The sequence below is a fragment of the Ammospiza caudacuta genome, chromosome 12 (assembly GCF_027887145.1).
Source record: "Ammospiza caudacuta isolate bAmmCau1 chromosome 12, bAmmCau1.pri, whole genome shotgun sequence".
Classification (NCBI taxonomy): Eukaryota; Metazoa; Chordata; class Aves; order Passeriformes; family Passerellidae; genus Ammospiza; species Ammospiza caudacuta.
Genome location: NC_080604.1, coordinates 21,346,238 through 21,367,970, shown reverse-complemented (window position 1 = coordinate 21,367,970; position 21,733 = coordinate 21,346,238). Strand labels below are relative to the sequence as shown.

Genomic DNA, 21,733 nt, shown 5'->3' with positions numbered 1-21,733 from the left:
TGGACACTAAAACTTCTCCCCACATTTTGTGACTCATCTGCACAATGAAAATCCCAAATTCCCCCTCAGAACTGCCCCTGCCCATCCACACACAGGCAGCACCACTGGGAAACGGAGTCCTCCCACCCATCCCTTCGTTTCACCCCTCTTTGCCTTTGGGGGAGGTTTGGGGCTGTTGTCATTTCATCTGGAGACCAGAAAGCAGCATTGCTGCTGGGAGGGAGCTGTGGTGGGATGAGGACCCTGCCCTCGGGGAACGGAGGCAGCAGCTGCTCCACCACCCACAGTGCCAGCTGGAATTCCCAAATCGGGGACACCTGGGGCATGTGGGGGTGGCAGGGATCACTCCACAAAGGCACGACCTGACCCTGGCACCCCTCAGCCCCAGGGGCTGGTGGGCACCATCCCTGGCAGTGCTTGGGCACCTCAGACACAGGGTGCTGAAGTAAAACCAGTTTGCAGCAAGTCCATTTTCCTCCAGGAACTGGGCAAAGCCTCTGGATTCCCTGCGTGCTCGGGGGTGAGGAGGGGCTGCCTCCTCCCCACAGAGCCTGGGGCCCAGGGGTCAAATGCCAGACACAGGCAGCACAACGTGACATCAGGAGAGAGCAGGAAAGCCAGCCAGGCTCTCCCGGCACCTCCCTCGAGTCTGGAAGGAAAAAAATCCCTGGAGGTGCCAAGGGAGTTAAAATAAATAAATATCCCTGGTGACACGGGTAATGGGACCCGGAGCTCCTTCAGGAACCGACAGCAGAGGAGCTGTGGGGGGAGCAAGGAGAGCCCTGCTCCCTCGTGCACCCCCAAATCCCCACTCCTCCCTGCACCCTGAGATCCCCCATCCCCACTGCACCCCAGGATCCTGCTCCCCCCCGTGCCATCCCCTGCGGAACCAGACCATGCGGAATGACCCTGCTCAAACATTTCAAAGCAAAGGAGGCAAACCCTTATCTTCCACAGGAAAAGAATTATTTTATTAAGCATTTTTAAACAGCTACTTAACATTTACTCAAGATAAAAATATGTACAATATCCCACCTTGAAGGCGGCTCCAAAATATAAACACTGTACCTCTCCCGAGAGAAAAACGGAATATTCTTCTCTTCAAAAAAAAAAAGACAACCCAGAAACAAGAATACATTCATATTTCTCACTTCTTTATGCTCAAGTAGTTATACAAATAATAGACATCTGAAACGTTTTAACTTTTAATATATTTATATAATATATATATATTTATAACAAGATTTTACAAATAAAGGCAATGACTTTATACCAAAAAAACCCAAAAACCAACAACAAAATAAACGTTAGAACACAATCTGCAATCAAGCATAGTGCATCTCAACAGCTGGTGCAATGGGAGGGCAACATGAGGATCCAGATAGGGGTTCTGCTCACCAGTTCTCAAAACCAGTAAGAAAAAACCACCAAAGAGCACTGCCTTTAGCAGTGCAGTTTGGGGGTTTTAATTAAAAAGAAGCTAAACTGGAGAGGATGTTCCTCTGTGGAGAAAGCCCCTTGCAGCTCACAGGACAAGAGTCACCACCCGGCCCCTCTCCCCTTAACTCGGGACGTGAGCCAGGTGTGCCAGGAGGGCTCCAGCCCTGCCGGGATCGGGCTGCTGGGCAATGCCAGCCTTGCCACTCTCCTAGGGCACTGCCAGGGGCGCGCTCAGCAGGGATGGGCACGGATGGCGCTGCAGCCCCGGCTGAAGCGCTCCCTCCGGCCGGGAAAGCCGCGGTGACTCCCGGGGGAGCGGCAGCGCAGGAGCCGGGGACACCAGCGAGGCGACCCCGGGGACAGCACAGCTCCTCCCGACCCCTCCATCCCGGGACAGCTCCTTCCGACCCCTCCATCCCGGGACAGCTCCTCCCGACCCCTCCATCCCGGGACAGCTCCTCCAGACCCCTCCATCCTAAGGACGGCTCTTCCCGACCCGGCATCCCGGGGACAGCTCCTTCCGACCCTGCCATCCCGGGGACAGCTCCTTCTGACCCTGCCATCCCGGGACGGCTCCTCCCGAGCCGGCCCAACGGAGCAGCTCAAGTTACAGGAAGGGCGCAGGTTAATTTATTTATTAGATGTACGCCATGGAAAGCTCCAAGCAGCAGCTACCTTTTATTTTGTAAAAAAATATCTATGTATCAGCAAAGGTGTGGAGAGAAACCCGTCTTGGGTCTGTCTGCCTGATCTGTGTGTGACCAGGCAGTGACCGCTGCCCTGCTCCTCCTGTGCTCACAGTGGCATTGCCACCACTACAGCACAATGACCACTGCCCTGCTCCTCCTGGACTCAAAATGGCATTGCCACCACCACAGTGGCCACTGCCTTGCTCCTCCTGGTAGCATTGCTGCCCCTGCAGTGACCACTGCCCTACTCCTGCTGTGCTCACAGTGGCATTGCCACCACCACACCACAGTGACTGCTGCCCTGCTCCTCCTGGTGGCATTGCCACCACTGCCACCACCTCAGTGGCCACTACCCTGCTCCTCCTGGTGACATTGCTGCCCCTGCAGTGACCACTGCCTTGCTCCTGCTGTGCTCACGGTGGCATTGCCACCATCACCCTGTGGGGTCACTGGGACAGCAGCCCAGCTGAGATAAACCAGCAGGGCCGTTGCCTCCAGAGCCGCTCAGGGAAGTACCGTGGTTTATATTAATCTATTTTGTGTTCACAGACCCTCAAACCAGGCCTGGCCAATGGAATATTTCTTCACAGCTTTGCAATAGAGTCGCAGCTGACTGAGTCAACTGTTGCTCTGTAGATGTGGAGAGGGAAGAAGGGAAGGGGCCAAGCACAAAATCCTTCTTTAATCTTTTGGAAGTAGCTGTCAATCGCTAACCTGGGCGCATCCTTCATCCTTCTCCAAGCTACCTGACAAGTCAGAGAAAAAGGGATTTAGCTTCCTACGCACAGTGAACCTCGTCCCCACACCTCAGTCCAGCCAATATATAAAAGTGAAACAGTCTCTCAAACTAAAAAAAAAAAAAAAACCACAAAAAAAGGAAAAAAAGTAAAACCAGTCACACTGTGCTCAGTCTTTGGTTTCCAAGTTCAAAGGAGGAATCTGCTTCAAAGCTTGAAGCAGAGCCGAGGAGTCGATGGGGGAATGGGCCGGTACAGGAGAAGGGAGTCTCTGGGGCATCAGCAGAGGGGGGGAGATTTTGTCGGGGTTCATGAAGCCCGTCAGAGCTGCGGCAGAGGCCGGCAGGCTGGGGTACAGCACGGGAACCGAGGCCGGGTACCAGCACTTCTCCAGCATGGGCAGGTAGGCGGTGGCGGACGGCGGGATCAGGTAGAAAGGCAGGCACAGGGGAGGCTGGTGAGCGTGGGGGCCCAGGAAGCCGCTGGCAGGGCCCATCATGTCACTGCCAAAAGGGCCCTCGTCCTGCGGCGACTCCAGCCTGCTCCTTTTGGCCGGCGGGTCCTCAGTCTCTTGCTTAATAGAGCTTATTCTCTCCTGGACAGCGTACTTGAGGTCGGTATCCCGTTTGAAATAGGGCTGTTCCGATTTGGAGTCGCTTTTGTCCAGCTCTCCCCCGTACCCGCTGTCCGTGTCCGTGTCGCTGCCGCTCTGCTCCCCGCTGGAGTGAGCGAATGTCCGCTGGATCACGGGCACGCAGTTCTTCCCGTGGCCCTCGCCCGCCGCGCCCAGCGGCGCCGGCTTCTCCTTCAGGTCCAGCATTTTGGGAGGGATGTCCCCGGGCTTGCGGGCCGCCCCGCCCTGCAGCACCTCGCTGGCCATCCGGTGCAGGTGGCTGACCAGCTGCGACGACTTCAGCTCCTTGCCGTTCTCGTGCTTTGCCAGGTATTGCAGCATTTCCTTGGCACACATCTGGAAACCGGATCGAAACATTTCCTGGCTGGAATCGAGGTTTCTCGATGACAGGTCACCTAAGGAAACATTAACAGAAAGAAATTAAAAATTAACAACATGCTAAATAGTTCCATTTCCAGCTCCGAGGCGAGCCGGAGGCAATGTTAGACTTGGGTTACAGCACAGCTAGAGGGGAACACGATGGCCAAGCTGGACTCTATGAACAGAAATCCCCAGATTTCTGCAGAAAAGGACAATTCCATTGGAACATCCACCTGTCCACTTTTACATAATAAGTAAAAGTGCTGCCTGCTCGTTTTTGTTATTTACTGTAAAATCCACTTTCGACAGGTACTGGAGTGCGGAGAGGGGAGTGAGTCAAGCTGTGGCTTCTCCAGGAAAAACCTCGGGGCAGGGAGCTCCAGCCCTGCCGGCAGCTCCGCCAGCCCCAGGGGACGCGGCTGCTCCCGCAGCTCCACTGCACTCCCTGTGGCTGCCGGGGCACGGACCGTGCCTCCAAAAAATTCGGGTTTGCTGTATCCGATTCACGTGAAAGCCACATGTGAAATCAGCAGGAGGAAGTGCATCTGAGGCTGATAAGCTGAAGCACCAGGTCCCCTCTGCCTGCAGAGCACAGGCCAGCTCGGTTATAAAGAAACTCAAAAAGGTGTGTATAGAAAGCAGATTTATATCTATTTCCAGAGAAAACAGCCAAATAAACCAGACTGGGTTATCTAAAGCTCACAAACACAAATGGGGAGAACCAAATTGCTTTGGAGAGAACCTCACAGCAAACCTGGGCTGTAACTAAAACTACTTCAAACCCAGTTTAATTTCAAACAACTCCCAGGGCACTCTGCACTGACCATCTTGAGCAATGCATCTTTTTTGTGAAAGCTCACAAGCAAAGCCTGAGAAAATGACAGCATGAAAGGCCAGGATTCCTGCCTCCTCCCTTCTCGGGAGCAAGGTGTCACAACCGCATTTCACAGGCTCCCCAGGGAAAGCCCATCACACACACACACACAGAGGCTCTCGCCCTGCCGGCTCAGCACTCACCCGCCTGCAAACCGTTCTGCAGAGCGATGATCTTCTGCTGCTGCTGCTCGATGAGATTGGTCAGTGCCTTCACGTGCTTCAAGGTGAGCTCCAGAACCACAGCCTTCTCCAGGTGACCTAGAGTCTGGGAGCACAGGGACAGGTTGGCACCCGCCGCCGGCTCGGCCACGCAGGCAGGAGCTGCCAGCGCCTTCCCGGGAGCCGCGGGGGGACGGGCACGGTGAGACCTGAGCGGGCAGGAGCACCACCGGCAACATTCCGCGGAAATAAGTTAAAAAGCAGGCTGCGGAAAAGGCTCACAGGGAACCCTGTGGGTACTTTCTGACCACCGCATAGCCCCGAGAGACGCGTTTTATTTATCGGTTCTGCTGCCCCTGCTGGCACCGCGACCGGGGAGCCCGGCCGGGGACGGCTCTCGGTGCGACGGGCAGCTCCCGCAGGGACCCGCAGCTCCCGGGGAACTTTGGGACGCGCTTACAGCCTGCCCGGGCGTGCGGCACCACGGAAAAAAATTAAAATAAAAACCCATCCCAAATCGGCGGTGAAGCGGCAGCAGAGCGCCGGCCGCGGGGAGCCCCGTCCCTCCGCTCGCACCTACCGTCAGCTTGAGGTGCTCGGGCAGCAGGTCCTTCAGCTGCGCGATGCACTCGTTGATCCTGTCGCGCCTCTTCTTCTCGATCAGCCGGTGCGGCAGCTTGTAGGTCTCCTGCGGGGCCGGGGCAGCGGGTCAGCGGGGGGACAGCGCAGCCCAGCCCAGCCCAGCCCAGCCCGGCCCCGCTGCTCCCGTCCCGACCCGAGCGCGCCGGGAGCGGCCGAGCCCCCGGCCAGGGAGCGCTGTCACGGGCGCGCACCGGCCGATTCACCCCGCTAACCCCCATTCGCCCCGTTAACCCCAATTACCCTATCGCCCCTCGCTGTACCCCGTCACCCCCCATTTACCTTGTTGTCCTCGCTCCTCTTTAATCCCCTCCGGGGCTTGTACACCTGGTACATGTGCGCGAAGTCCAGCCTGCACGGGCGAGAGGAGAGCAGCGCGTTACCCCGGTCCCGGAGCCGGCGGGGCCGCTCCCCGGAGCCCCCCGAGCCCCCGAAGCCCCGCTTACCCGGGCAGGTCTCCGCTCTCCAGGGCGGGCAGCTTGCCCAGGCAGCCGGGCGGGGGCTGCGCGCTGGGGATGCGCTCCATGGCGGGGGGCGCGGGCGGGCAGGGGCGCTCAGGGCGGGCAGGGGCTGCGGGCGCTGCCGGTGCCGGTACCGGGGCCGGTGCCGCTGCTGCTCATGCCGCGCCCGCGCCGCGCGGGCTGAGGAGCGGCGGGCGGCCGCGGGCCGGGTTAAATGCGGGCGAGTGGGTGGACGGGAGCGACGTGCGGAGCCCTGTGACCGCCGGCACGTCTGGCGGCCCCGGCGCCCCCGCCCCGCCGTCACATGAGCCTCACGTGGCGGCGGCGCGGGGGGAGGCGGGGCCGCGCCTCCGGGCCCCCCCGCACGTGTGTCCCGGCGCGGCGGGGCCGGGGCCGGCGCCGCGGGGCCGGGCCGGGCCATACAGTGCCCTGCCTGCCATACAGTGCCCTGCCGGGCCGTTCAGTGCCCTGCCTGCCATACAGTGCCCTGCCGGGCCGTTCAGTGCCCTGCCTGCCATACAGTGCCATGCCGGGCCGTACAGTGCCCTGCCTGCCATACAGTGCCCTGCCTGCCATACAGTGCCCTGCCGGGCCGTTCAGTGCCCTGCCTGCCATACAGTGCCCTGCCGGGCCGTACAGTGCCCTGCCTGCCATACAGTGCCCTGCCTGCCATACAGTGCCCTGCCGGGCCGTACAGTGCCCTGCCGGGCCGTACAGTGCCCTGCCTGCCATACAGTGCCCTGCCTGCCATACAGTGCCCTGCCGTGCCGTACAGTGCCCTGCCGTGCCATACAGTGCCCTGCCTGCCATACAGTGCCATGCCGGGCCGTACAGTGCCCTGCCTGCCATACAGTGCCATGCCGGGCCGTACAGTGCCCTGCCTGCCATACAGTGCCCTGCCGTGCCGTACAGTGCCTTGCTATACAGTCGCTTGCTGCGCCATACCATGCCATAAAGTGTCATACCGTGCCGTGCCATACCGTGCCATGCCGTGCCTTGCTGTGCCGTGCCGTGCCATACCATGCCATACAGTGTCATACTGTGCTCTGCCGTACCGTGCCATGCCGTGCCCTGCCATACCGTGCGGTACCGCTGCTGAGTCCCGAGATCGGGGAGTGAAAAAAAAAAATCACACCCCCCCCCCAAAGCAGCGCAGGCACAAAGCACGGACTCAGAGAAAGCTGCAGCCACGGAAGTTTGGAAGTGTGGGGGAAAAAAATTAAATAAGTGAGAGTTGATAAAATGTGGCTCTGGGGAAGTGCTGGCGCTGCAGGGAACTCTCGGGGTGGTAGGACCCCATCGCTGGGGGTATCCAGGGCTTGGAGTAACTTTCTCCAGTGAAAGGTATCCGTCCCTGCCCATGGCAGGGGGTTGGAATGAGGTGGGCTTTAATGTCCCTTTCAAGCCAAACCATTCTGTGATTCTATGATCAGCAGGAAATTCTCCCCTGTGAGGGTGGGGAGACCGTGGCACAGGTTCCCAGAGAAGATGTGGCTGCCCCTGGATCCCTGGAAGTGTTGCATGGAAAAACCCGGTCAAGTGGAAGGTGTCCCTGTGCATGGCAGGGGTGGAATCATGACAATTTAAGGTCCCCTCCAGCCCAGACCCTCCCATGAGATGCCATGCCCGTGCCAGCCCGTGGACGCCAGCGGTTGCACAACGCTGAGCAATGATAATGGTTTGTGTGTACCTGCCAAGGCAGAGCTCTCCTGAAGGGCCGTGGTCACTTCCCTGCTGAGGGCTGAGCGAGTAGAGACAGGCTCAGCTGATAAAAGGTGCATTTACCGAGATAAGGGAACAGCAGAGCTCCAGCACTGAGCTGCTGCTATTTCCTGCAGAGTCCTGGCTGCTCCACCTCGGGAGGAATCCGAGGGCAGGAGGTGCTACATGAGAGCACAGAGAGGTTTTACATGGGTGGTGGAGACGGGCTGTTTAAGGCTTACCTCCGTCCAAAGGTGTCTGCTGTCACCAGGAAGAATCCCAAGGGAAGCCAGAGCCTCAGAAAGATGCTAGCTATAAATGTGAGGTCTATAAAAGCCCAAAATCCCCTCCAGTGTGAACACACAGCACTGTATCAGTGACATGGGGCTCCCACAAAACAGATGCCTGGCTTGTCCCACTCAGCATGGTCCTCTCAGTGTTTGACATCCAAGCCTGCAAACCTGATGATTATGGCCAAGATTGTGGAATCCCAGAATGGTTTGGGTTGGGAGGGACCTTAAAGACATCTCAATCCACTCCCCTGCCCTGGGCAGGACCCTGAGGGTCTCTGTGTGCCACAGCCCTGGTGCACCATGGAGGAGAGGAGTTGGGGCTGAGCACGGAGCTCAGAGCAGCACAGACCCACAGCTCCGAGCTGTGCCCTCTCACAGCAGAGCTGCTCCTTCCTGCAGGCACTGAACAGACTGCAATAACCACCAGGAGACGTGGGGGTGATGTGTTTGTCCCCTGCTGCAGCTCAGGGGATCGTATCCAGCCTCAGGAAGGAGCCCTGGAGCAGACGGTTCCTTCTCTCTGTGCCCCCAAGACCAAAGATGTTATTTTCCAAATAAAGGGTGAAAAAAACACAGACAATTTTTCATCTGTCCCATCACTGACCCTTTGTCCAAGGCAAGAGAAATAATTAGAACTTGCTGCAGCCTTTTGCTAATGAAAAATGAGGTTTGGGGCCAACCTGCTCTGCATTTAAAGTTCAGGCTCCAAGAGTACGTGGACAGCTTCATGCCCGTGGATTGTCTGACTCCGGCATGCTCCTTCAGATATTCGGTACATTCCTGCAGTGGGTGGTGAGCCACAAATCAGGGTCAGAGGTAATCCCCAATTATTTAGCCCTTTTACTGTTCTCGTGCTTGCCAAACAATTCTCCATATCAGGATTTGCTCATGACCTTAAGGGATGTTGCCAAGGATTTAGGAGTCCCCCTAAAAGGAGGATCCAAATGAAGTTATTGCATTCTTGGGCATCAAGTGAGATTGCTCGAGAGTTGAGTTACATTTTCCTGGGGATCAGCTTTCCTGAGCAAGGACTGATGCAATCATCAATTCGCCTTCTCGCTTGTGTTTGATGAATTATTTCTACATGGAGGGCTCCCTTACACCACACGACTCAGGCAGTAACAAAATGTTTTAAAAGGCTGAATTCCCTGCAGCCATCCGTGGAGCGGCAGCTCTCCTGAGCGCTCCTCCAGCAGGGCTGGGAGTCACAGGACCGTGACAGCTCGTGTCCAAGGGGATTTGCAGTTATTCACAGAGGCACGAGAAGGTGAGAGTCTGGGGGCTGGTTTGGTGGGCTGGGAATCCGAGACTCGGGATCTGCCCCTTCCCCGGGACTGTCCCCTTCCGACCGCAGGGATTTGGGGGAAAACGTTCCAAAAATCCCTGGCACTGCTGTCTGATGGAAGCCTATGTGGGCAGCGCCGGGAGTTAACAGATGGGTTGTGGATTCGAGCTTACGATAAGGTTACTGAGGGTGGTTTTGTTTTAAAATGTCTCTTACTTAATATATCCATGAAGGCCAGGCATGTGCCCGTGGCCTGTAATCAAATCGCTGACTCTCCCTCTCTCCCGTTTCCAGCAATCCCGGCTCGGGTTTCTGGCACCGGAGGTGAAAGCTCAGCCCTGCCGAGGCTGGACGCGCCGGGATGCGCTCGGCTCGGGGCAGCCCGTGCTTTCCGCACCAGGGAGAGCTCCTGCGGGAGCCAGGCTGCCCGTGACAGAGCCGGGGCTCTCTCCTGTGCTCAGCAAACGTGACGGCTCCGCTGCGAGCCCGGCAGCTCCGCAGCTGCTGCTGCTCCCGCCCCCGGCACGGGCGGGAGGCTCGGGCGGGGGACAGCGGCTGCATCCCCATGGGTCTGTGTCCTGCACAGTGTGGGCCTCCATCCCCATGGGGTCTGTGTCCTGCACAGTGTGGGCCTCCATCCCCATGGGGTCTGTGTCCTGCACAGTGTGGGCAGTGTGGGCCTCCATCCCCGTGGGTCTGTGTCCTGCACAGTGTGGGCAGTGTGGGCCTCCATCCCCGTGGGTCTGTGTCCTGCACAGTGTGGGCCTCCATCCCCACGGGTCTGTGTCCTGCACAGTGTGGGCAGTGTGGGCCTCCATCCCCATGGGTCTGTGTCCTGCACAGTGTGGGCAGTGTGGGCCTCCATCCCATGGGGTCTGTGTCCTGCACAGTGTGGGCAGTGTGGGCCTCCATCCCCACGGGTCTGTGTCCTGCAAAGTGTGGGCCTCCATCCCCACGGGTCTGTGTCCTGCACAGCCCTCGTGAGTGTGGGCCTCCATCCCCACGGATCTGTGTCCTGCACAGTGCAGTCAGTGTGGGCCTCCATCCCCGTGGGTCTGTGTCCTGCAGAGTGCTGTCAGTGTGGGATGCAGCCAGCCAGGAGCTCCCGGGAGAGCTGCACATCTCCTTTCCCACCCGCAGTGTCCAAGGCAGGCGTGGGAGAGCTCACACTCCTCAGCCACTGCCGTTCCCAAGGGACACCGTGGGACCTCAGAGCACAGGGTGTGAGAGCACTTTGACACCCACCAGGCTCTGCCTCAGCCTTCTGGGAGTTGCAAAAGCCCGATTTGGTGTGAAGCCGGGCGGTTTCAGCTGTGTGTGACTCTCAATAGCACAGCTGGCCGCGCTCACTGCTGCGGAACCGTCAGGAACCGTCACGAGTCAGAAGTCGAGATTTAATACTGCAAATATGTGCATCCATCGCTGCTTAATTGCATTGGTTTAGGCTGCCATGGGCTCTGGCTGGATAAAGCACTGGGAAAACACAGCAGGAGCTGTTGTCTCTGTGCCCTCCCTCCGGCACGACCCTGGAGCGCTGCCGGGCACGTGAGAGCTGCGGGAACGGGCAATGACACTGGCATCGCTCAGCGAAACTCGCCCGGGGACTATTCAAATGAAAGCCATTCCCCTCTTTGAGCAGAGATGTTTGCCAGCACCCAGTGCAGCAGTGGGAGGAACATGTAGGTGGAAACTATTTGGAAGTGACAGAATTTGTGGACATTAATAAGAGACTTTAGCCCACTTTGATAGTGTGTTTAATAAAACACCAGCTTCCCGGTGACATGCTGCCCTGCCAAGCCCAGCAGCTCACGCTGTTTAACCAGTTCCCCCCCGCTCTTGCACCATCTCGTGAGAAAGAACCCCGGGCGTGCACACCCGGCACACCCCGGGGCTGCACAGCCTCAGCTCTGCCTGCACACGGCCTAACCACGGAATCAGGGACTCATGGAATGGCTGCCTTGGAAAGGACCTTAAAGTTATGCAGCTCCACCCCTGCCCTGGGCAGGGACACCTCCCACCCGACCAGGCTGCTCCCATCCAGCCTGGCCTTGGACGCTTCCAGGGATGGCAGTCCTCAACCCAAGACCATTTCAGAGGTGTCATCCTGGCTGCTGCAGGTGGGGCAGGGGACAGCGAGGGGTGACAGCAGGGTCTGGAGGGGCAGGGAGGATGAGGAATGGCTTCTCCTCCCGCTGCTGGCGTGGTCTGGTGGATGCTCTGCACAATGGGATCTGATCACATCCCTCCTCCTGCCTCACATCAAACAGTGAGTCAGCGCTGGAGCCCCATCAGATGTCTCTGCCTCGGCTTTCAGATCTGGGAAGCAGAGAGGATGGTGCTCTGTGAGTATGCAAAGCAAGGAAAGCAGGGTGCCTTCAGATCTGCCACTTGGAAAATACCACGTTATTTATTTTCCACTGGCACCCACGTACCCCGGCAGGAATCAACACCACTGAGGCTCCCAGGCTGGGGAGATGTTGTTCTTTCGGGGGATGCAGGTAACAACAGCTACGGGGCTGAACTGCATCATGTCTGACTCAAATATTAACACAGAGAATATTCTCAACTTGCTAATTGAGTAAAAAAAAATTACACACCCACCCCTAAAAATAATAATAAAATAAAGCTGGGACAGGCAGCAGAAGAGGCCAAGAGTGTGTTCCTCCTGCAGTTCATGTGAGGACATGAGTGAGTTAAACCCTGACCTCTCAATCAAGGCTTTGGGACAAGGTCTGTGTGACCTCCCTGCCCATGGGGTGTGAGGGACCCGAGGGCCAGGCTGGGGGGAGTTGGTACAAGCTGCAAATGCCATCAGCACAGCAGGGGCTGCTCCTCAGGGCACGGGGCACAGGTGGGAATGTGGCAGGCCAGAGTGGGGAGCTGGGGCTGCAGTGCTGCCTGGGAGGTGGTGGAGTCACCACCTCTGAAAGTGCTCAAGAGCTGTCTGGGTGGGGGACATGCTTTAGGGGTGATGTGGGACTGGAGGACCTTGAAGATCTCTGCCAGCCTTGCTGATTCTGTGATTCCATGTGATTCTGGACAGGGGTACGCCAGGAACCCAATGGGCTTTGCCAAGGTGCCACCAGCTCCTGTGGCTGGAGCCAAGGGACAGCAAACCCAGGTGCTGCACGTGGCCTTCCTTGGCTCAGTCTGGTCTTTGTGTGATGACAGGGGACCTGCTGGGAGGGCTCGGACGTCCCTCAGCTGGCTGAGGGCTGCAGTTGTCCGTGTTAACTGGGGCTGCTTAAGGTGGGTGGGTGGCTGTGTTGGGAGAGGAAAAGGGGTTCCTGGCACTCCAACTCATCAGCACTTAATGAATATTTGGCCCCTTGGAATAAATGGGATGCAAAGAAAATGAAGGCAAAGGGGAAGTGCAGGTGCACGAGGCCAGACAAGCCACACACATGACATTGTTTCCTCGTCAGGCAGACTGAAAAAACCCTTGGCCAGGAATATCACAGAGCTCTGGGGCAGTCTGGAGCAGCCGTGGGAGAACGCAACCCGTCATTTTCTAAATAAGAAGCCAAACCTCTGAATCCAGATCCACCTCCTCCCAAACTCCCAGTCTGATCCCATGTGCCTGACGAGCCAGATGTGGCTTGGGCATTACTCCTGCTGCAAATTCAGCTGAAATAAGCACAAACAGGAATTAAATGGAATAGGAAATATTCGTGGTGGATTTCTGCCTAATCAAGATCACACATAGTTCTGCTGACTGTGAGGACCCTCCTACATCACTCCTGGACCCCTCCGTGCCAAACACAGCCCTGACTCCAGCCCCCAGAACACCACCCGGAGGGGAACGTTTAGGTTTAGGTAAAACACAGCCCACCAGGACAGAGAGAAAGGCAAAGGACACCCAAGGCATCCCCACGAGGAGTAGTATTTGACAGGAATGTCTCTCATAGCGCCCTTCCCTCTGTATCAGCAGGGATCTGGCTGAGAAGTCCTGGAGCAAACCACAACTGAGGGTGTTGCTGTCTTCCCCAAATACTTTCTCTAATGAGGTTTTTAAATAGTTTTGCCCCGCCTACACTGGCAGCCGGAGCACTTTCATCTCCAGGTGAATGGGAACCGAGGTGGGACTCAGCTGTCTGCCGGGAGGATCATTTCCATACTGCAGCAGGCACGGCAGAGAAGAGCCCCAGCTGCTCTGGGAGCTGATCCCGGCGCAAATATTCACCTGGAGCATCGGCGATAGAGACGCAGGGAGCGGCGGGGCAGCGCGGGCTGGCAGCACGGGAGGGGCTGTGGGCTCCGCCCGGCCGATGAGAGCGGCCCTGAGCCCACAGGTGGCCGCTGGAAAACGAGCTTTGTGAGCAGGACTCGTTTGTTCCAACCTGCTCGGAGTAACCACCGCCTCTGGCTCTGGGGTGGCAGGGATCGCTCTGTCCCGGAGCTCGGGTGGGTGTGCAGCGTTCCCGCAGTGCCGGAGCCGCCTCGCCCCCCGCTCCTGCCCTGCCAATGCTGCTGCTGCTGCTGCCGCTGCCGCTGCCCGAGCCGCGCTGACGGCGCCGGGGAGGAGAGCGCTCGCCCACCCGCACCAACCCAGGAGGAGCCCAGATTCACAGGATTCCTGAACCACCGAGGCTGGAAAAGGCCTCCGAGAGCATCCGGTCCAAGCTGTGCCCGATCCCCACCCTGCCAGCCAGCCCTTCCTTGGACAGCTCCGGGGATGGGCACTCCAGAGCTCCCTGGGCACTCCAGAGCTCCCTGGGCAGCCCCTGCCAAGGCCTGGCCACCCTTTCCGTGCAGAAATTCCTCCTTAACTGAGGCTGTTCCCTCTCCTCCTGTCCCCGCTCCCGGGAGCTGAGCCCCCCCGGCTGTCCCCTCCTGGCAGGAGCTGTGCAGAACCACAAGGTCCCCCCTGAGCCTCCTTTGCTCCAGGCTGATCTCATTCCTCTGCAGGGGTGTCTCCCACAGGCATCAGAAAATCATGGGATATCCCGAGCTGGGAGGGACCACAAGGATCAGCAGTCCAGCTGCTGGCCCTGCACAGGACACCCCAACCATCACATCACGGTGGCCACCGAGCTGGCCTCACGCACAGGGCTGCAGGGCTGGGGGCTCTGAGAGGTCAGACAGGGCTCTGAGCTCCTCTGCTAAGGCAAAAGGAATCATTTCATCCCCAAATATTCACATGGGCTGTACTGCAGCAGTCTGGGGAAACAGAAACGGCCACACAAGCTTATTCCAGCTGTCCCTTCTGATTTTATAAACTGCACGTCCCTATCATGGAAACAGAGCCCAGCCCTGAGAGCTGTGAACATCTGCAGCTGCTGCCCAGATGTGGTTGCCCGGAGCCTGAGCAGAGGTTTCAGGGGAAAACCCCCGTCTGCCTCGCACCAAATGCCAAACCAGAGGGCACAGGTTTCCCTTTGTAACCCTCCACCAAGGAGACATTAGGTGCCTTTGATCTCCAGATAGAAAAATGATCTTTTGATTTCAGATTATGAAAATGAGGAACCATCTGCTGAGAAGCAGCTCCGGACCCACGTTTTATTGAGGCCAGATGGTGGCCAGGGCTCCTACGTATGAATTCAATTAGCTGCCTGTGCCTGCGTCAGCGAGTCTGGATCCACCCAGTCATGTTTTTGGAACAAATATTGTAATATTCCCATGGATCCTCCAGACAGTGGGAGGTGTTTCCTTCACTGTGAAGGTTTTGGGAAGTGGTGACTTTGTCTCATTTTCATCATTTTCATCCCTGCTCTGCATTTCTAGTCCCTTGGTTCTCAAGGCTCAGGGTTTTCCCTGGATCTGTGAGCCAACTGTGCTGAGTGAAGACATCCCTGACTCCAGTTTGCCCATCAGGGTTGAGATTTCAGCCCCTGGGAGCCTCTCCCATCCACCTCTCCTGCATGAGGACTGAGTTTCAACATTATTTGGAATATAACTCATCTCCAACATCAGCCAGACCTGTTCCAGTCTCTTTTCCACAGTGCTGACAGGGCTTTGCTCAGGGTTTAGCTCTGCTGAGAGCAAGGTCCCTGCTGCCAGCACCTTGCAGTGGAAGGCTGGCTCAACAGGAGACCTTTCCCAGGATGTGGGAATGAGCAGTTCCCTGAGAGCCACCAGCCCCAGCACAGGTGGATTTCCTGCCTGGACAGCCAGGCTCTGCAGATCCCAATTAGCTCCCCTCACCTTTCCTTTCTAGAAGTCCCTGCTTGGTTTTTTTATCCAGGTGTGGCTCAGCACCACACGTTACCCTCAGCAAGCTGCACATTTGCACCAATTTCCCTCACTACAGGGTTGGAAGGGGGAAATCCTGCAGTGGGAATGGGCAGGGCTGGGCAGCAGCCTCAGGAGCAGCAGGTTGTGATTTGGGGCTGGAAGGGCCTCACTCACATCCCTGACCTCACCTGCCTTGAAAAATATTCCCAAGCAGGAAGTGTCCCTGGCAAAGGGACAGCATTTGTTGCTTTCCCTTGACTTTGTTGCTTTCTCTTGACTTTTTGGGGAGGGATGGCGCTGTCAAGCTCAATTGCTGCTCACAGCCACAGGCTCTGGGCACAGGGTCTGCCACTGACATCTCTTGTTTCAGGGCTCCTCACCCAGGAGCTGTGTTTGACTCTGCTTTTCCATCCCTGGGAGTTCCACCCTCTCTCTCCTGCCTTTCCTGCCATGGAATCACGCTCTGTCCAGGCATGCTGTGCCTGGGAATCCCCAGGGCACCTTTCCGGGCTGGCTCTGCTCCTCACCCTGCACGGCTGTGATTACAGCCCCATTACCAAATTAGAGGATTATAAGCATAATAACGCACAGAGAAACTACTAATTTCCAATGATTTCTCCTTTTAAAAAGAAAATCCAAGCCCTTCAGCAGATGGGGTTTACAAAGAGCTCTGAAGGAGCAGCCATGAGGGAAGAGCCGCGAAGCAGAGGGATGAGAAAATGGAGCAGGTTCTCATTAAGGTGCAAGGTGTGTGAATAATTACTTGAGGAAGCACAGGGAAGGCAGGGCTGGGTTCACCCTGGATCCCACAGCCACTGCAGGCTCCTCATGTGCAGCTGCTGCAGGTCTGGAACGTGCTTTTACAGCTCTGCCCAACCCAAGCGTCCCTCACCCCTTCCTTCCCAGGAATTCCCAGGAATCCATACCTGATCCCACATGCCCTTGGGGTTTCCTGTTGGTGCTGAAGTGCTCAATAGAGCTGTTATTGCTCCAAACCCAGATTTCAGGCAGCTGGTTCCAGTTTGACACCCCCCAGCACGGATTAGTCAGCTTTACACCGTACTCATACTCTGCTCATTCAGCCTCCATTGACAATCTCACCCCCACCAGATGTCCTGGTTTTCCAGCCTCACACTTTGTGTTATTCCAAGGACCCACCAAAGCTCCTTGGATCTGCTGGCAGGTCCCGTGGGATTCCCTTAGAGCAGCAGGCAGCAGCTTTAGGGCTCCCAAACCTGGATGCAGAACCTTCCAGAAACACAGAATCCGCCCACCCGTCCCCATTTCCATCACACATTACCAACGTCACCCCTGCAAACCACTTTGAGGAAGGTTAAGAGTTGGCTGGTTGAAGCCAAAGTTGTGACTAATATTTTTTGGGGAAAGTACTTGATGTCAAAACAAGTGAGAAGTGAAGCGGAGACATGTGGTAGAGAGATGTGGGAAGGGATGGAGGGGCTTTTTGGTGCCAAATTTCCCTCTTCCCTGAAGGGAGAACCCAAGTTGCCTTATTTCTTAATGTGGAAAGAGACAGAGAAGGAAAACAGAGAAGGAAAACTTCCTTCTTCACCTCTTTTAGATCCTTGCGTTTCTAGAAAGCTGCTGAATCACGCCATGATACAGTGTCATGGAAAAGGGTCCCCTGGTCATGACAGTGGCCACAGGCCAAGCCCCTGCTGGGTTCCAGAGCTGCTGGAGCCCCTCAGTGTCACCCCCAGCCCCTGGCCAGCGTGGGCACAGCTGCCGGAGCCCCCAGCAGTCCCTTTTCCTCATGGCTCATTCCCACAGCAGGTTTCAGGTTTTCCAAGCCTTTTTCCAGCCAGAGCAAGGTGTGCAGGCACACAAACACCTGGAAAAGCAGTCATGGGGTCCAGCCCCAGGGCCAGCCAACACAGCCAGGTTCAGGCTCCAGAGCCAGCCGGGTCAGGTGTGTTACACGGAAACGTGTGGGTTCCGTGACTTGGGAAGAGAAATAAACCCAATTATTTTCAGTCATTTAGAGCAGGCAAAGGACTCAACCCTCAGAAGTGCTTTGCTTCCAGGAGTTATTCAAACCCTATGGAGCCACATATATTTGCTTATTAACGAAGTGCCTGTGCTGGCCGAGCCTCCTCCCTGCCGGCAGAGCCCTGTGCGCCCCGGTGCCTGCGGAGGCTCAGGCACAGCTCATTTCCTATTTACATCCCCAAAAAGCCCAGTTTAGCAGCGCTGCTGCCCCTGCAGCCAGCAAGGTGCGCTGTGCAGGTGTGGGAGGGTGATTCACCCTGCACAGCCTCGGGTTATCTGCGTCCTCTGGCTCCCAGTGCTTCCCCGGCACAGGCAATTCCAAGCACACCCAAATAAAGTCCCAAATCAACCCTGTCTGGCCTCACCCTCTTTCTCAGCAGAGGCTTTGGACAGCTTCCATGGCTCTCTTTCTCTTCCTCCCAGAGGAAGTTGGCCTCACAAGCAACTCCCTGTGGAGGCTGAGCCAGAAGGTGGGACCTGGCCTGCTGTCCCTCTGTCCCGACCTCTCCTGATGGGAATAACAACCTCCAAGTCTCTCCTACGCCCCAGATGGGCTTTCCTCTTCCCCACTCACAGCAGCCCAAGTCCCCCCATTAACCCCTGCTCTGCTCTGGCTGCACAGCCTGGATGGGGAGCCCCAGGTGAGCCCAGGGGAGCAGTGGGGCTGATTCCTGACCCCATGGACAACCAAAGGAGACAGCCAGGCATGAGGAATAGCGCATGGAAACAAAACATCCCACCACATTCTCCTTTCAGCTGGGCCTGGTGCAATAGCACAGGGAGAGGTGGTTTTAAACTTAGAAGAGGAGAGATTCAGATTGGGTATCAGGAAGAAATTCCTCCCTGTGAGGGAGGTGAGGCCCTGGCACAGGGTGCCCAGAGCAGCTGTGGTTGCCCCATCCCTGGAAGTGTCCAAGGGCAGCTTGGATGGGGCTTGGACAACCTGGGATAGTGGAAGGTGTCCCTGCCCATGGCAGGGAGTGGAATGGGATGGTTCTTCAGGTCCCTCCCAACCAAACCATTCCATGACTCTGTAAACAGCTGCCTGGAGCCCATCAACTTTGGCTACTCTTTCCAAACTCATCGGAAATACTAAAATACCCTGCCTTTGGTTTGCCATCCCTTGGGAACAGTGGTATTGTTCCCAGCCAGCAGCCAGGAGCTGTCAGGATGCCCAGACCATGACATGACTGGCTGAATGCCCCTGACAACCCCAGCTTCCCTGGAAATGACGGGCTGGGCTGGACATCCGGGTGCTGCGGCTTTGCCAGGCTCCAGCCCTGTCGGTGCTAACATGCACCAAAGGCTCTTCCTGGGGACAGACAGGAGAAAAACTGAGCTATCACTGCCAGCTCACCAGGAGCAGGACTCATTGCACATAACCTGCAGGGACAGGCACCTCAGGAACAGCCCACCTGAGCAGAGGCTGCTCCATTAATCACTTTGGCTGCCCCCAGACGCAGCCAGGTTTGAGGCTCCCTCCTCCATCCGAGACGCCGTGTCACACTGTGACTGGATCCTGTGCTGAAATGCAGCTGCCGGAATTATGGAGGTGGAAGACCTTTATTTAGCCCTATCTTCCATCATGAAACCTCCTCCAGACTTCCAGCAACCCCCTCCCAGAGCACTGAGTAACAGGACCAGCGCAGCTGCCTGCCATGACCTCCCCCGAGCCGCCGAGCCTTGTGTATTTTGGATACCAAACTATTTCCAGCAGAAAGTAACTTCCTGAAAAAGTTAGTGGGAGATCTTGGGGCTTATTTTTCTTATGGGACTTAAGAATACAGATAAATTCTATTTGTGTTTGCAAAGAAATCTCCGAAATCTCCGTTAGCCATAAAACAATTTGGGAGCCCGACCTGCCCTCGGGCTGTTGCCTCTCCCCAGCCGTGGCTGTCGTTTGAGGCATCACTGAGCAGCCCTTATGAGCAAGGCTCTGTGCTGTGCTGGGGTCACCACACCCACCACCACATCACACATCAGCACAGCCAACTTTCCAGAAAACGGAAATAAAAAAAAACAACAACAACCAAAAAAATCCACTCTTTTGGCGGCTTATTCCCACTACTCAAACGTTACTGATTTGGGGTGGAAATTCCCTGGCAGGAGCTTCTGTTTCTATTCTGTGTCTTGTTGGGAAACGTGCTGGGGAGGTTTTGGGAGACGAGCTGGGGGTGCCAGAGCTGCAGCCTCCCTCAGAGAGCCTCAGACCCCTCAGGCTGGGCACTGCCAGGGACCGTGGGTGCTGGTGCTGAGCTGCAGGACACACTGCTCCCCGAGCTCCTGCACGGGGATGCTCCTGGTTCCACTGCAGGAGCAGCTCTGCAGGAGGTGGGTGCACACGCACCCCACACCCTACACCTCCCCTGCACACACAGACACCTGCCACAGCACGCTGGGCTCACAGGCGGAAGGCAGAGCCCCCATCCCTGGTGAGGAGAGCATGGACACACATGGAGCTGGAATCTCCTCAGCCCCAGCCAAGGACAGCATGCAGCGGCCAAAGGAAGGCCTGACCTCCATCACACCCTCCCAGGACAACCGGCCATTTGGGGAACTTCTCCCAGCTGGCTCGGGGGCACCTTTTTAATGACACACAGCTTTCCCCGTGTGACACTGAGAGCTGCCATGGAGCCACGGTGATGCCACCAGGGGTGGCAGGGGGTGGCAGACACCTCACTCCCCATGGGACACTGATGATCCACCACTGTCCTCTCTTGCTCCTTTCCACCTGCAAGACAGGAAAACCCCTGGAGCCTGTCCTGGCCATGCCCCCAGGGCAGCTGAGCAGGACAGCAGTGACTCAGGGCAGGGGGCTCCAGGCCAGCCTGGCCACAGGGTCCCTCCAGGCCCTGGGTCAGGGGGGCACAGGGGCACTGCTGGGCTGCTTCCAGCTGGGGTTTGGGAAGCAGTGCTCCTTCTTGTTCCTCTCACGAGGGTGTGGGGTGTGCCTGTACACATATCACACAGATCTGTCTGTCTGCATGCCCTCTCCCTCAGCATCCAAACCAGAAAGTTGTTCTTTACTTTTCTTGCCAGGCACTATCACTCCATTGCCATATTTTATCTCCATGCAGTTTCTGTATGGAATTCTCTGCTCTGGGCCTCTTTAGGGTAAAAAGCCCTGTGTAAGTTTGAAACTGTCTGAGTGCCATTGAAATTACCTGGAAATAAAATAACCCCTTCAGTTCTGGAACCTCAGCACGAGGCAGGATTTCATTTTTGAGCAGTCCTTGTGCTCCCCAAGGTGTCTGAGTACCTGAAGTGACACCACCACTCCAGGGTCCTGCTCTGGGGCTCACAACTGATGGATTTTCACTGCTTGGGTAAAGCAAGGGAAGAAATGAAATACTGAAATGAATAGAAGTAAACCTACAGCTTCATTAGACGTGCATTACCCCCTTTCCATCAAAAATCTGATTTCTGCAGCCTGGCTGGCAATGCCACATCACTTCAGTGCCACATTATGGCCCGTGACATCCCGAAAATCACAGCAGAACAAATCTGTGCTGCTCCCTGCCTCCCTTCCCCAAGGCAAAGAATTAGGAATGGTGAAAACAAAATCATGGGACTGAGATAATAAGAATTAAAAAAAAAAAAAAAAGAAGAAGAAAAAAAAGAAGAATCACAAGACCAGTGGTTGGGAGCTGGGTGGTGCAGGGAGGGAGCCCACAGCCAAGCAGGGACCTCTGCTCAGGCTCCCACCACCTGGACACACCACACAGGACCTTCTCAGTTGGGATTTCTCCCTCCTTTCTGCCCCTCTCCAGCTCCTCAAGTCTGCACCTGAAAGAAGGCCCAGAGGAAGCAAACAGATTTACTGAATTTTATCCTTTTTTTCCCTATAAGGAAATGTTCTTTTTTTCTCCCATGAACATTTCAAACCTTGCACATTTTGGGGATGAAAGCTCCTCTGTGTGTCTACAGCTAAAGAGGGACTTTGACTTCCCAGCTGCCACTCTGGGACTGATGCAAGCAGGAGCTCGAGCAAGCTGACTCTCATTTCCCAGGAGACAGATCAGCCAGATTTAGGAAAAACTGAGCAGTCTCCCGTGCCAGGACCCATGGCAGATGCTGTGGGATGGCAGGGATGGAGCTCAGAGCCTGTGCTCGTTGCCAGGGATGCAGCACAGGCTGTGCTCAGCTCTCCTGGGGACCCCTTGGGCTCTGCACCCAAACACCTGAGCTAGGTCCCCTCACCTGGGCCTGAGGGGGGGACAGGTGATGGCCACACCTGTGACTGCCCAGTGCCTGTGGAGGGACCCTGCATGTCAGAGA

General features: G+C 56.6%; 2 protein-coding genes across 2 annotated transcripts in view; one reads left to right on the top strand and one right to left on the bottom strand.

Moving 5' to 3' along the window:
- Nucleotides 1–960: 960 nt before the first annotated feature.
- On the bottom strand, nt 961–6,210 carry BHLHE40 (basic helix-loop-helix family member e40). The gene is made up of 5 exons (XM_058812870.1): nt 5,981–6,210; nt 5,817–5,886; nt 5,476–5,583; nt 4,878–5,001; nt 961–3,895 (listed from the first exon to the last, which is right to left on the bottom strand). Exons 1-5 carry the CDS (start codon nt 6,058–6,060, stop codon nt 3,036–3,038), a joined length of 1,242 nt encoding a protein of 413 aa, XP_058668853.1. The 5' UTR covers nt 6,061–6,210; the 3' UTR covers nt 961–3,035.
- LOC131562946 (spidroin-2-like) overlaps nt 6,059–21,733 on the top strand; it is a 28,914-nt gene continuing 13,239 nt past the window's right edge. Inside the window, exons 1-5 of the mRNA XM_058812748.1 lie at nt 6,059–6,531; nt 6,615–6,906; nt 7,834–8,016; nt 8,687–8,761; nt 9,569–9,843. Of these exons, the coding sequence (XP_058668731.1) occupies nt 6,059–6,531; nt 6,615–6,906; nt 7,834–8,016; nt 8,687–8,761; nt 9,569–9,843 (1,298 nt within the window). The remainder of the gene's footprint in view (nt 6,532–6,614; nt 6,907–7,833; nt 8,017–8,686; nt 8,762–9,568; nt 9,844–21,733) is intronic.

Bases quoted from the DNA above. Each gene is read 5' to 3' on its own strand.
- BHLHE40 (XM_058812870.1), bottom strand. From the start codon at position 6,060: ATGGAGCGCATCCCCAGCGCGCAGCCCCCGCCCGGCTGCCTGGGCAAG. The intron at 5,584-5,816 runs GTAAATGGGGGG...CCGGCCCCGCAG, and splicing joins AGAGGAGCGAGGACAACAAG to GAGACCTACAAGCTGCCGCA. The intron at 3,896-4,877 runs GTGAGTGCTGAG...ATGTTTCCTTAG, and splicing joins GCAGAACGGTTTGCAGGCGG to GTGACCTGTCATCGAGAAAC.